Source organism: Ursus maritimus, unplaced genomic scaffold (assembly GCF_017311325.1).
Source record: "Ursus maritimus isolate PB19 unplaced genomic scaffold, ASM1731132v1 scaffold_7, whole genome shotgun sequence".
In the NCBI taxonomy this organism is placed as follows: domain Eukaryota; kingdom Metazoa; phylum Chordata; class Mammalia; order Carnivora; family Ursidae; genus Ursus; species Ursus maritimus.
The window spans coordinates 27898466-27913235 of record NW_024426885.1 but is presented as its reverse complement, the minus strand read 5'-3'; the positions used below and the strand labels follow the sequence as shown (position 1 = coordinate 27913235).

Here is a 14770-nt window from a genome sequence, read left to right as displayed (position 1 = left end):
GATGAAGTAATTGCACTACTGGGTATTTACCCAAAAACTTAAAAAACACTAATTCAAAGGGATACAGGTACCCCCATGTTTACTGCAGCATTATTTACAATAGCCAAATTATGGAAGCAGCCCAAGTGTGAATGGATAAAGAAGATGTAGTATAAAATGGAATATTATTCAGCCATAAAAAGGAATGAAATCTTGCCATTTACAATATGGATGTAGCTAGAGGATATAATGCTAAATGAAATAAGTCAGAGAAAGACAAATACCACATCATTTCACTCATATGTGGAATTTAAGAAACAAAACAAGCAAAGAAAGAGACAGACAACCAAGAAACAGGCTCTTAATTACAGTGAACAAACTGATAGTTACCAAAAGGGGAGGTAGGTGGGGGATGGGTGAAATAGGTGATGGGGATTAAAGAATACACTTATAATAATGAGCACTGAGTAATGTACAAAATTGTTGAATCACTATATTGTACATCTGAAACTAATGTAACACAGTATGTTTACTGGAATTAAAATAAAAAACAATAAAAAAAAAAAAGGAGGGAAAAAAATCTTGACAGGTCAAATGCCCAAGAAAATCAGACAGACACATTTTCTTTTTCCTCTCAACGGAAAAAAAAAAATAAAAAGACCTCTTGTACTAACATATTTAGAGCTGAGGATCTTAATAATAATTAAAGGAACACTTCTTTATAAAATGAACCAAATCTCTTTTACTTTTTTTAGTGATTTAAGAAAAAGTCACACCTGTCACCCAAGTTCTTAGGAACTAACAATTTTTGTTTAGAAATACTCAGAAAAGATACAAGTTATGAAAAGTGAGACTCTGAGGTTCTGAGTTGGCTTGAGAAGAAACAATCAATCAATCAAACCTCAAATACATCAAAGCACACAAGGAAAAAGTCACTGAGGCTGATCCCATTACAGGTCTCTTCAGAACACTGTCTCCTACACACAACCAGAAAAATACAAAAGACCTGTCTCCCCAACAAACCCCTTTTTGAGCTTAATCAAGACAGCTAACAAGGGCCCCAGCCTTCAGCATAACTAGAATGAAGACGATAATTCAGGGCTACCTGGCCTCAGCAGCAAAGAAATAGTTTCAATATAACCAAGCCTAACAAAAAAAAAAAAAAAAAAAAAAAAAACCTCCAAAATTTGTTCCTAATCTCTACATTTCAAATGACATTTAAAAAATCCTAACAATGGCTATATTTCTATTTCCATATCTATAAAATGAACTTAATAGCTCTTGCCTATGACTAGTAATTTAGCCAATTCTGACTGAAATTAAACCCAACATGATGCACATTACAGGAAATATCCAGACCTCATCACATTCTGGCAACAGTAATAATGTAGCCCAGGAACAGGGACCAAACAGGAAGAAAAAAAAAAAACAAACAGTATATAGATGAGGAAGCAAGACATTAACTTGTATGGGATATTCTAAATGGGGGCAGAGGGATGGTGAAGGGAGATAAGACAGGTCATGTACAGAGAAAGAAGAAAGGAATTAGGACACACTACAATCTAGCTTAAATACAGTCCTCGCTCCCTTCAACCTTTCTTCTGTTTTCAGCAGGTACCTGGCTGTAGCTAGGCCCCATGTAATCTTTTACCACCACGGAGACAATTTAGTATAACCATGAACATTAAGCCCTAAAACATGGGAATATTTCGGAGACAGATAGTGGCAATTGTTGCACAACAATGTGAATGTACTTAATGCCACAGAACTGTACACTTAAAAATGGTAAATGTTATCTATTTCACCACAATAAAAAAGTTGGAAAATACAAAGTTAAAGTAGTTTCTTTACTAAAGTACTTCTCAGAGCTTTTAATATGCCAATGTGGATTATGACTCTCCAAGTGAAACAATATTTTATATACATCATTCACCCAATGTTATTTGACCACAGTACCCTTTTTTCAAAGCATTTCACCAGATTAATTTTCCCAAACACACTTTGAGAAGTGATACCCTATTCCCTAGGAAGAATTCTTTGGTTATTTTTGCAAGCTTCTATATTACTTTATAAATACCTTTTTTATATAGGTGACCACATTGTACTTAAAGTGTTTCTGTGTCTGCCTCTCCCACTAGACTTGAAATCTCCTTGAGGGCAGAAAATACTTTTTTTGTTGACTTGGGTACCATCAGCACCCAGAATAATAATCAAATAAATAAACCATCTCACATCCTTTTCTCTTCCTCACTGTGATTTAAGAGATGTAGATAAAATACTGGGACATGGCTTCCACCAAAACACAAAGATCTTGAAAGCTATTAAGGGCAAATCTGAAGTCAGGCTTAAAAAAGTAATGATGCTATTTCTAAGTCTTAGGACAGAATATTTCTTCTGTTTTCACTACAGGCTCAGTTGTCAAATGTCCCAATTTGGGGAAGAGCCAGTCTAGACACATGGAAAGTTCCTGAGAGATTTCTAGGATTCTAAAGGAACCCAAATCTCTTCCATTTAAAAATTAAGAGACAGAAAGTAGAAGGGTGATTGCGGAGATGGGGAGGGGGAGGTTTGGGCATGGGGATAGTGGGGAGTTACCAGGAGTTATCATTTAATGATTACAGAGTTTCAGTTTGGTAAGATGAAAAAGTTCTGGAAATAGATGGTGGTAATGGTTGCACACCAATGTAAATGTACTTAATGCCACTGTACACTTAAAAATGGTTAAAATGGTACACTTTACATTATATATACTTTACTACAATTTTTTTTAAAAAGTGATGTGTTGATCTATCCCCAGTCAGGGACCAAGAAAAGCAGTCACAAAAGCATGCTAACAAGCATATTTTTTTTTCTCTTATGACCAGACTGATGGGCAGGCTTGGAAAACAAGGCCACAGGCAACATTCCATTGAAGTAGTTGGCTCCCTCTTTTCTCTTTGAGTGCCTTACGTCCTCTCTGATTGTGAGAATATTAAATTTACTACTTGTCTAGCTGTCAAAGCACTAAATGCCTTAGTTCCTCACCTCCCGTTCTCCCTCTCTCCAAGATATCCTTCTATGCTGTATTTAGAAAGCTGCTTCACAAAATTTCCTGTTCCATCAGTGACATTTGTCATTGTGACTGCCACAGAAACATGCCTATTCCTCCCAGGTATAGTCCCATGTCCCCCACGTCCCACCCTATATTATGGACTCTCTACCCATATTAAGACAGCAAATCTTGAATTCATTTCTCCATTCACAGGCCAATTGCAAGCATTTTAATAATATTGTAATTGCTCATCTTGCCCCATGTTTTTCACTCAGATTTATCATTTACAAAACAATCTTCCAAAGATACCACTTTGATCTTGACATTTCCTTTTTTTAAGGTCAATTAATAATGGTAAAGATGATGACAACAGCAACAATACAGCAGCAGCAGGAGCTAACAAATGAGGGCTTTACATTGTACTGTACTTAGCCTTACACATATTATCTTATTTAACTCTCAAACAGACCCATGATGTATATAATTATTTTAACTATTTTACAGATGACAAAACAAAGGCTGTACTGCAAGGATTATTAGTCAAGGGTCTATATCTCTAAAAGGTTTGTGAATGTCCTTCAGGAGCACATGACCCCCTCAAATGGCAATGCATAAGGTGGCGGGGATGTGCAACTGCATTTTGCTGGGGAAAGGGTTCATAGCTTTTATTGGTATATTGAAAAATCATAGCTCAAACATGATTATTAACTGCTGCTAAATGGTTAAACATTTTCAATTAAATTAAAGCAAAATTCCTGAGTCTGAAGGTAGCTGTCTTTACAGACTAGGGCACCTCACGCCCAATCTACTTCCTTCCCTTAGGAAGCCATGATCATTTCACCAGCTGATCCTCACACTGTTCCCTACCCAGAACGCATCTCCAGATCTGAAGCCTACCCATGCTTCCAAAAGCTTACCTGTGGACCCATGAAACCTTCCTTGTCTATTCCAGTCCCTACTGATACCACATAGCCTCCAAGCACACACATGAACACACACATTCCCACAGACAACCCCCTTCTTCAGTCCCATTTTCTCACCCATTCATGCTGGCAATACACTCTAATGTGCATCTGCCTCGCACATCCCGACACTCTCTACATTCGGAGACACAGACGCAGTGTCACACTCAGTAAACAGTTTGTCACATCTTGACAGTCATACCAGAAGTTCCCCCTAAGAGCTCTATCTCACACACACTGACCCAGGACCTCAGATACAACCTCGGACTCAGTCACCAGACTCACAAGCACAGGATCACACATTCACTCAGTCACACAGGCTCACCGGCCCACAGTACTGCCCAAAGTCTCACTGACGATCTCTCACGTACTGACAGTCGCTGTGTTCCACAGACGCTCTGACAAACACCCACCGCCGCTCCCTCTCGCGCCCCACCTCACCCGATGCTGGTACAGGCAGACATTCCCAAAGCCGCCGGTGCCCAGCCGCTCCCGCATCTCCCACGGCCCGCCCGCGCCCGGCCGGTAGGCGTCACTTCCGGTAACTGCCGCTGGAAAAGCCCTTCCCCAGCTTTTCCCGGGGGCACGCAGAAGCCTAACCAGCGAAAGGATTGGGAAGAGTGGAATTCGCCTTCCGTTCTCTAAGTCCCTTGGGCATTTTCCTGCCTGAGAGAACCCACATGTTTTCCCAGGCTTCAAAACTATAAGCTCTCCATTCCTTTCAAGTCATCGTCTCCACCCTGTCTACATTTCATCTTTCTTAAGACCTCTGCCATCTATCCTCCAACTCCACCACCCGCTGAACTGGCACTGGCAAAAGCCACCAATGATTCAAATATCGCGGAATCGAAGAACTGGAAAGACTCCTGCGCTACCAGGTCTACTGATGCATTAAATTTTGCAGTCTTTTTTTTTTTTTTTTAATGATTAATCATCTTCCATAAAGTCAGGCTCAGCTCTTTTGCTTGACTTCTTGTACACCTGTTCCAGGATCTCCCCTGTAATCACAACAGACTCAAGGATGTGACGCTGTTGCGAAGTAAAGAATATTCCCCCTGATTTCGGGAGCTTTCCCCTAAATGCCTCGTGGAGCTTGCAGTCCGGTGGTCTTCCATTTATAGGTTTGCCAGTGCAGTAGTTCCTCATTGCGGGGATTGTTTCTGATGCCTGATGCAGGGCTGCAGAGGAAGCTTCAGGAATGCTGTCGGTGCAACAAGAAGGGCTTCCGAGTGGCGGATAGCTTTAGCATGGAAGAACGAGCTTCCATTTTCACTTTGAGTTGGTCATATGCCTCAGCCTCACAGAACCTGGGGATCTAGTCGGTCACTCTGGGTATAAAAATCCCTGAGGCATCCAAGTCTCTGAAGAAATGTATCAGTTGCATTAAGTGGTCATTTGAACCCCCTTTGAGATCATGTGTGCTTGGACCATCGTTTGCACAGCCCCACCTGTGGTATCTAAATAGTTAAATTCCAACTAACACTTTGTGCCCCACACACAGATGGAATATGCTGAGATGCCTAAAGGTGGATACAGCATGTGCACTACAGCAGTGTTGCTGGCTGCTCTGAAAGCATTGAATTAACTTCTGGCAGAGCACATGCGTCTATTGATTTGGAATCCCTGAATGGTGCAACCAGAATGTTGAGCACTGCATGTACAAGCCATGTCATGGTGTTGGGCCTCAGTAATGTGTGGTAGCAGATTCTGGATTTCCACATGTGCTTAGTTGCGATGGAGCTGGAGTTGGAGGTGATGGCAAATGATACCTCCCAAACACATCTGAGAGTTGGACAGACTGCACAGATGATTGTGGTACTGACTGCCCCTAACAGTATAAAGCCTTTAGTCTGCTAGGTGTACTGCATAGCTAGCACCGGAGTGTGTCTGAGCTCCACGGGGAGGGGGTGGGGCAAATTCTTGTAATACTCACTTGGAAGAGCTAGGGAGGGATGCTGAGGACCTGAGGGTACTGATGAGTGAGCTGACCCTAAAGTGGCCATCTTTGCAGGAACCAGGTTGTTTCCCATAGTTCACTCTTTGAACATCCCCATTCTCAGATGCTGCATAGCTTGGTTTTAAATCCCAGGATGGTCAACCTCAGGTTTCATGATCTTCAAGTTTGAGAGTCTGTTTTCTTCATGTATAAAATGGAAGCAATAATACCTCAGACATTTTGTGCCATTAAGTGTCCAATATAAAGGAACAATTACTTTTCTTTTGGCTTCCAATATACAGCATTCTCCTATGATCTCTCCCTCTCTCTTTTCCATGTACTTGTGGATCACTCTATTTCCAAGGACTCCTTAAATATTGATACTTCTTAGGCATTCATCTTCAGATTAGGACTGTATTCATCCTTATTTTCATGCATTCTCCTAACTTCAGCTATGGCCTATACCCTGATGATCCCCAAAGCGCTATCACCAACCCAGGTCTCCATGAGTTTAGAACTACCCAACAGCATACTACAACTATCCTAAGCAGAACTCCTCTTCCTTCTCTTAAAATCTGCCCCTTCTCTTCCCAATTAGACTGTAAACTCTGGGATAACTGGAACCATGTCGTGACATGGCCATACTCCTGGAGTCTAGAAAAACGCCTGGCACACAGGAGTTAAGTATTTGCTAAAGGGCTGAAAGAGCTCTTTTATATCAGTAAGATGAATGCTATAAAAGAAAAATGGCAAAGGCCTTCGGTCCCTTCTCCACCCTAGATTGTTCAGGGAGAAGCCACCTGTGAGATCCTGGAGTAACAGCTGGGTCCAAAGCTCTGGACCCTGTTACACATACACATACACACACACACACACACACACACACACACACACACACACAACTTCATTTAATGGTATAGGGAACATGAACATAAGGTACTTCCCAACCATGGAAAAGCATCTGGATTTTATTTGATGGTTTAATGTTTTTGAAAATGTTGATTAACATAAACTGTACTTGGAGCAGGATGACAGACATGCTTATTTTAACAGGAATTTCATCCTAGAAATATTTCCAAAAAAATACTCTATCTTAGGCCTCTTGCCGCAGGCAGGTTCCATGGGAATGCACAAAAAAGAGGCAGAGAAACAGTCCCCATGGGAGACTGTAGTTTCTTTAAAAAACAGGCTACTACTTCCTGTCAAGTTCATGAAGTGCCTTTCCCTTTGCTTAATCATCCAGAGTGAAGTCAAAGGGCTCAAAGTCTTTCCGGAAGCGGCGAGCCAGCATCTCCTCCTCTTCCTTGCTGACCTGACATTGCCTCCAGTCAGACTTGTCAGGAATATTAAGGATGGCTTCACTGGCCAGTACCTCCCTGCAGAAAAAAGTAAAAATGGACAGTATCAGCCTGAAGCCCCCTCTTCTCTCTATTTCTCTCCAGCTAGAGAGCTCTCCTCAGCATCACCCGAAGAAGGTTTGCAAATTCTTCTGACTTTGTTCATACCATTTTCTCTTGCCCAGAGCGTCATCTCTGCCATTCTATCAAAATCATATTCAAGTTAAGTGACCAGCTCAGGTCCTACCTCTTTCCTAAACCTTCAAACCCTATTTATTTTTATTTCTCTCTTGAACAACTGGAACTACTGGTACTTATAGAACCAACACTGACACAGTACAAAGACGGTGGGCCCTGGTGTTAGAAAGATCAGAGGTGGGGCGCCTGGGTGGCTCAGTTGTCAAGCGTCTGCCTTCGGCTCAGGGCATGATCCTGGCATTCTGGGATCGAGCCCCACATCAGGCTCCTCCTCTGGGAGCCTGCTTCTTCCTCTCCCGCTCCCCCTGCTTGTGTCCCCTCTCTCTCTGGCTGTCTCTGTCAAATAAATAAAATAAAATCTTTAAAAAAAAATAAAAATAAAAATAAAAAAATAAAAAAAAAAAAGAAAGATCAGAGGCTTGGCGTGCCTGGGTGGCTCAGTCGGTTAAGCATCCAACTCTTGGTTTTGGTTCAGGTCATGATCTCAGGGTTGTGAGACTGAGCCCTGGTCAGGCTCCACACTCAGTGGGGAGTCTGCCTGACATTCTCTCTCCCTCTCCCTCTGTCCCTCCCCCCCTGCCCACACACCTGCGTGCTCTCTCTCTCTAAAATGAATAAATAAAACCTTTAAAAATGAAAGATCAGAAGCTTAATTCCATCCCTAGTTCAACACTTGTTGTCTCTGACTTGAATATTACTTCATCGCTGAGTCTTGATTTCCTCACCTATGAAATGCAGTAAGGGTTTTGTGAGGTATGGAGATAACACAATCCAAGCACCAAACCAGCTATGAATACTATGAATACAGCTTGCCTTAAACTCTAGTTTTGTCATCCCAATTAGACCAGGACTTTGCTGAGGGCCTGGTGAAGATCAGGCCGAGCATCACACACCACTGACTTTCTGCATCTCCTAAAGGACTCAGGCCTACACAGGCACAACAGCACAGGCTCAATGTCAACAAAGTAACTTATTTTGGTTCTCAGCACTAAAAAATACATACTGACACACAGGCTCACATACAGGCTACCTTCTAATTGTCACTGCTTTGCATTTTTATTTATTTTTACACTCATTTTGATATATTAGAAATAACTCTACTTGGGACACCTGGCTGGCTCAGTCGGTAGACTATACAACTCTTGATCTGGGGGCTGTGAGCTTGAGCCCCACGTTGGGTGTAGAGATTACTTAAAAAAAATAAAATCTTTTTTTTTTTTTTAAGAAGAACTCTATTTGTGCATCTATATGGTTCATTTTCCACTTTGAACTACAATAAATAGAAGAGTTGAAAACAAATCACATGAGTTTTCTAAAAGTCACAGGATCTGAGCTCAAGTTCTACCTCCCTGGGCAAGCCTTGAGTCTATTTCTTCATCTATAAAACAAAAACGGAACCACCTTTCTTATACAGTGGGGGAAAAATATCTTTTCAAGTATTTTGTTAACTATAAAATGCTATGTAACTGTATATTAGTATTTTGAAAAACAGTCAACGTTGAAAATACAACAGACTATTATGAGCACAAAACCATTCAGAGAACCTCTCTTGTGGGCTCATGTGTCTCTGTGTGGGTCTACAATTGTGTGCCTAAGTCATCAGTGTCCACATCTGCATCTGGAACCATGGGCTAAGGCAACAACAAAAAGACGATAATGTCAGATGTTTGAAGTCCCTAATCACACCTATTCTCACTTATCAATTATGTTTTTGAAAATGCTGACAACCGTATTTCCTGGACTTATCCAATGGTAGCAATCTCTTGGAGGTTTCCCAAATTAGTCCAAGAAGGGTTCAAAGTTGACTCAAAGCTCAGTTCTAACCAGGAAAAAAACAACAACTGCAAATTAGACACCAGCATTAGATAATCTGTTCCGCACATCTTCTACTGCCCTCCCTCCATACTCTATTTCTTCTTGCCAGCAACTTCCTATCTTCAGTCTGACCAGCTGATAACACTCCCTATATAGTTTTACAATCATGTTCTGTCTGATATGAGGAGCATAAACGAAGCCTCATCTAGGCCTAAGGACACTACACAATAATGAGGTTATTACAATATACCTGGGTCTGAACCTACCGTGTGTGCTCATGGACAAGCTATCTAACCCCTCTAGAGCCATGCCGTCCACTAACAGGAGCCACTAACCAGATCTAGCTATTTAAATTTTAATCCTAGGGGCGCCTGGGTGGCTCAGTCGGTTAAGCATCTGCCTTCAGCTCAGGTCATGATCCCGGGGTCCTGGGACTGAGTCCCGCATCGGGCTCCTTGCTCAGCGGGAGCCTGCTTCTACCTCTGCCTGCTGCTCCCCCTGCTTGTGCTCTCTCTCTTGATCTAATAAATAAATAAAATAAATAAATTTTAATCCTAATTAAAATGAAATTAAAAATTTAGTTTCTCAGTCATATTAGCCACATTTCAAGAGCTCAGGAGCCACATGTGGCTAGTGATTACTGTATAGGACAATGCAAATTTATAGAACATTTCCAACACCATGGCACGTTCTACCGGGCACGGCTCTGGAGCCTCACTTACCACTTCGGTAAACTGGGATGACAGTACCTATCTTACAGAATTGGGAAGCTTAAACGAAGCGATGCATGTAAAGCTCTTGGCACAGTGCCTGGCACAGAGCATATGCTCAATGAATGGTAGCACTTCACTCCTTTGGGATAGAAGGCCCACACCCTAATATTTGCTCTCTAAATCTCTCTCTCAGGCTCAATGTCAACCTTTTCTTGAAGCCTTCCACAAAGCAGAAATAAGTTCTCCCTTTTCTGAATTTCTGAAGTCCACTATTCCTCCAAACTTTTTTATGGTACTTTTCACATTCTGCATTACATTACTGTCACATTTGCAAATATCTGACTTGCCCTAGACTATAGGTTCCTTGGGGCAAAGACTGTTTCCTACTTGGCTTTTTATTCAATTGTCTATGCAGCTCACTAATCTGTTCAGAGTAGTCCTAGTAAAAATACATTTAAAATAAGAAAAATATACAAACCTTCCAAACTGTAAAGGAAAATTCTTTTTAATTCTATGGAAAAGCTTCTCTCCCGTGTCAAGTTCAACATAAAAATATGCTGCTCCTGGCTGTGTAATCTAAAGCAAACAGAGTTGTATGAGGACATATCATAATGCTTTAAAAATCTAAAACCTAGCTCATCTCTTATAAACTTTTATTTGGCAAAGAATTCAGTCTAGAAGCACAAGAAAAAGAATGTGAGCAGTACAGATCCCAAGCCAGTTAATGGAATACAGTTTAAAAAACCAAACTACCAGATATTACAAAGACCCTCCCAGTGGCACCCATTCTAGGACATTTCTCATTTTTTGCTCTTCCCAGGAATGCACTGCGGCATTGCTGTCATGTCATCCTCATCTCCAGTCCAATCAGTAACCCCATGCTCTAGAGGTCCAAACTGTCCACCTGCCTATTCAACATTTTTGGGATGCCTTGATATGACCTCAGGCTCCACACGTCAGAAACCACATTTTACTTCCCATCCTTTACTTTACATCCTTCCCCTCCTGTTTCACCTGCTTGATGTCAGAGTGCTCTGGGATTTCCAGCAGCTCCATCTGCTGCTGCTCTGCCTGGGTGATGAAGGCATCTTTGATGTCATCTGTAGTGCAGCAGCTGAGTGGCACAGGAATGACCTGAGGGGTGGCGGCGGAGAGGCAGACAGATCAGAAATTCTTTGTACAGGTCCCCGAGAGGTCATGCCTCCTGCACAGTCCCTGAGAAGTAGCAAATCCATCACAGGGGTGGACAAATGCCCCTCAGCAGAGATTCTCCTCAGGCCAGCCAGGCTTGTGTCAGCCTGTCTGTAAGGACTTAAACTTACGAGACAGCTTGCCAAGTGTGGGAGCCGATGCCTGATGCAGGAAAGGCTAGAGAGAGATCTCTCTGTCATCAAGCCCTTGCCGGCTCCTACGTAATATATGTGGCAGAGTCGGGCCCATTTGAAAATTTAACAAATGTGCCAAGAAAGAAAACCACCACAACTACAAACCAATTATCCCTAAACAACCCCCAAATTTCTGAGCTGACAGCTCCATCGAGGCTCTGAAACTACTTCTCACCTCTAAGACTTCACTCATGCTGGTGAAATTATACCCACTCACATAAATACCACTCTCTTCCACCTCTACCTATCAAGGCCCAAATCTTTCTTAAAACCTTCCTCAAGTACCCATTCCATTTCTAAAGAAGGCCCTTACTAACTGTGCTGGCCCATTCCTACTGACCATGCACCTCCCTGTGAAATCTCTGGATTTATCACTGGAGACTCTTTAACCTTTTAAATGAACATTATTCAAACATTTATATGAAAATGTGTATTAAGTATTTGAAATATTAAAATTTTAAATATTTAATTTTAGATTGGACTTATATATTGAACTATCAATTGATGTTATTTAAATCCGTGTCAATCTCCAGGTCCCCACAGGGTCCTTCCAAGTTCCTGGGTGGAGACCACCTACCTGTAGCTGGAGGTGATGGCTCTTATAATTTCTCTCAAACAGAACACACCGTTTCCCCCGACTTTTAAAGAACCGCCTCAGTGTCACCTTATACTTCTCCACCTCTTCTACCACCTCTGCTGAAAGCTCCACCACTGACTGGTAGTGGCCAATGGGCAGGATGAGGACATGGTCATCAGATAAGCCTCCTTTGGCCAGGGCAAGGTAGCACTACAAAGGAAGCACATGGAATCAAGACATCAATGCTGCATGCATGATTCTTCAGGGAGAAAAGCCTACACAAAGAGTGAGCATGAGGGAGTGGACGAGGTGCTCGAGAGGCTATGAGCAGAAATTCTCCGGCTTTAGAAAAGCTTCTTTTAGAGGTTATAATGAGAACCTGGTGAAGAATTAAATTAGACGCAACAAATTTCTATCCAACTATCAAATGAACTGGAAGCAAATGGATGGCATACCATCAGGCTTCTGGCTTCAGACACACCGAAGCTGAAGGAGACCGGAATAGCAAATAGTGGGTTCTTCCCTTCCAGGCTCCAAACTTGAACACCATTTTTCAGTTATTACTGCCTTCAGTCACAGAGAGATACCACTTGATTTCAAAATGACCACTTTCCCTATGACAACAACCAATCCCACACCCCACTCCTAAGTACACCCTCTGGACTCACAAAAAAGGCATCGATGTCATGATTAGCATCCAGCGTCCCTACAGCCTTAAGCTGCTGCCTAACGTATACAAAATGAAAGCAAACATAACCTAATGGGACGGAAGGAAACTCAGACACATCCAAAGTAGAAAACTACAGCTCCCAACAGTGGATGTCAGCAGCTAAGCAGAAACTAAAAATATTTCTGTCAAAACCCAAACATGCAAAACTGCGCTACACTCAGACACTCTTTGAAGGGAAAACACACTGAGTAGAGAAATGGCCAGTGAATATCACCATAGGCAAATGAAGGTACTAGAGCTTTAGAAAAAGCAATCCAATATTTCCTTTTAGTGTCGGGAGTTCAAAGCTAAGACTGAAGGAAGGAGTCATTTATCATTAACACTGAGACAACCCAACAGAATGACAGAAGAGGTACCCGAGACAAACTAAAGCATGGTCATCCTTGACTTACTGGGCATAGAGGCCAGAACACATCTACAAGCTTCATCTTCCAGATGACTGAAGTTCATCAAAACCTCATAAGCACTAAAATATTTTCCTAATTTTTACAGTAATGATTTTTGATTGTATGTTTTAAAAGATTACTTTTGAGGGGCGCCTGGGTGGCTCAGTCGTTAAGCGTCTGCCTTCGGCTCAGGGTGTGATCCCAGCGTTCTGAGATCGAGCCCCACATCAGACTCCTCCGCTGGGAGCCTGCTTCTTCCTCTCCCACTCCCCCTGCTTCTGTTCCCTCTCTCGCTGGCTGTCTCTATCTCTGTCGAATAAATAAATAAAATCTTTAAAAATAAATAAATAAATAAAAATAAAAGATTACTTTTGAAGCCTGAGTCTTCTTTTTTTTTTTTTTTAATGATTTTTTATTGAACCCTGAGTCTTCTAATCTTTTCTTTATGTCAAAGGGTCACTGCCATAAATGTCAGTTTATATTGTACTATGCAGTGAAGCTATTGAAGGTTTCTAGTTCAGGCTCAAGAGCACCCCTCACCCCCAGTGCAGTACCTCCCAGTTCTTGTGAGCCGGTTCACACTTGTCCAATCTCCTCCTTCCTTTCAATTTCTCACCTTCTGTTCCATACTTGAATTATCTCTAAAAATGTATAAATAGACCTGAAAGAATGTTTCTCCCATAAGGAAAACGCATGAATTTTGCAACAATTATTTTGGACTCTCAGCAGCCTTTCCCTCCTTTTACCAGTTTGTGGCCATGGGCCATTAACATAGTTCTGTGTAGATCCCTTGGAGAAGGCATGGCAAAGACAGAGAAAGCCAAGACAAAAAAAGTAGTGAGAGGAGATCAAGAGGAATGGTTGCAGGAAAGGGATTCTAAACCTTCTGCCAGATGCCCAAAGGTCCCAGAGATTCCCAAGAGGTTTCTACCAGACAAAGGACAACGTAGGCAAGTGCAGACTTGAATACCAGATAGGCGCTAGGCTAAAATTTTCACGTGGCCTGCTACTTGGGGTGCTGGACCAGGCTACAAACAAGACTGGAGATATTTTTTGCCCCTGTAGCTTCAGGCCTAGATGAGAAGGAAACAGGTTTCCTTGATCATCCCCTAGTCTCAAACCCTGGGCTAGATAACCCTGGGCAATTAAAAGGTGAATGGAAAGGAAAGGTCACTTCTCCCTGAGGCCTAGAGCAGCCCTGAGCTAAGTCACCTGTTCCAAATCTGTCTTCCCCTGTGTGCCATTTTGAACTACTGAAGCTTCCCAAACAGAAAGCAATCCAAAGCCTACCTACCATACAAGCTGTGTGGGATAGAAGAATGGCATAAACTAATCCAAAGACGAAAACAAGGTCTGAGAGAGATAATCCAAAAAGGGCATTCCCGTAAAACCAAAAAATGTTCAGGTTTGCTCTTCTTCCTACTGAAGAGTTCATCCATAGACTCCACGGCTCAATTAGGTCCCAGGCCTTGACCCGTAGTGCTCCCCCTAGAGATAGGAGTGTGCCAATAATCAAGACATAAAACTTAAATGTAGAAGACTGGAACTCTTCAGTCTGAAACTATAAAGGCAGAGAGGGATGTGACTTAAAAAGGATACAATGATGAAATTGAGACTCTGGTCAGTCTATAGGAGGCCACAATAAAGGGCCCTCAGATTGTGAGGATAAGTTGAGGAAATGCTCACCCTCAGATACCAAAATTAGAATAAACCAATGAAAA

General features: G+C 42.0%; 2 protein-coding genes and 1 non-coding gene across 5 annotated transcripts in view; all 3 read right to left on the bottom strand.

The window, feature by feature from the left end:
* Positions 1 to 4491, bottom strand: part of CHUK (component of inhibitor of nuclear factor kappa B kinase complex) — a 38045-nt gene extending 33554 nt beyond the window's left edge. Inside the window, exon 1 of the mRNA XM_040624424.1 lies at positions 4414 to 4491. Coding sequence (XP_040480358.1) covers positions 4414 to 4470 — 57 coding nt within the window. The 5' untranslated portion in view covers positions 4471 to 4491. The remainder of the gene's footprint in view (positions 1 to 4413) is intronic.
* A 2369-nt stretch (positions 4492 to 6860) lies between these two features.
* Positions 6861 to 14770, bottom strand: part of CWF19L1 (CWF19 like cell cycle control factor 1) — a 28328-nt gene continuing 20418 nt past the window's right edge. For all 3 annotated transcript variants that reach the window (XM_008705762.2, XM_040624487.1, XM_040624488.1), the window contains 4 exons: positions 11934 to 12143; positions 10986 to 11105; positions 10450 to 10547; positions 6861 to 7284 (listed from right to left, as the gene is read on the bottom strand). In XM_008705762.2, the coding sequence (XP_008703984.1) occupies positions 7140 to 7284; positions 10450 to 10547; positions 10986 to 11105; positions 11934 to 12143 (573 nt within the window). In that variant the 3' untranslated portion in view covers positions 6861 to 7139. The remainder of the gene's footprint in view (positions 7285 to 10449; positions 10548 to 10985; positions 11106 to 11933; positions 12144 to 14770) is intronic.
* LOC121101331 lies at positions 11307 to 11455 on the bottom strand. The gene has a single exon (XR_005833333.1). It is a non-coding gene; the product is annotated as a small nucleolar RNA SNORA12 (small nucleolar RNA).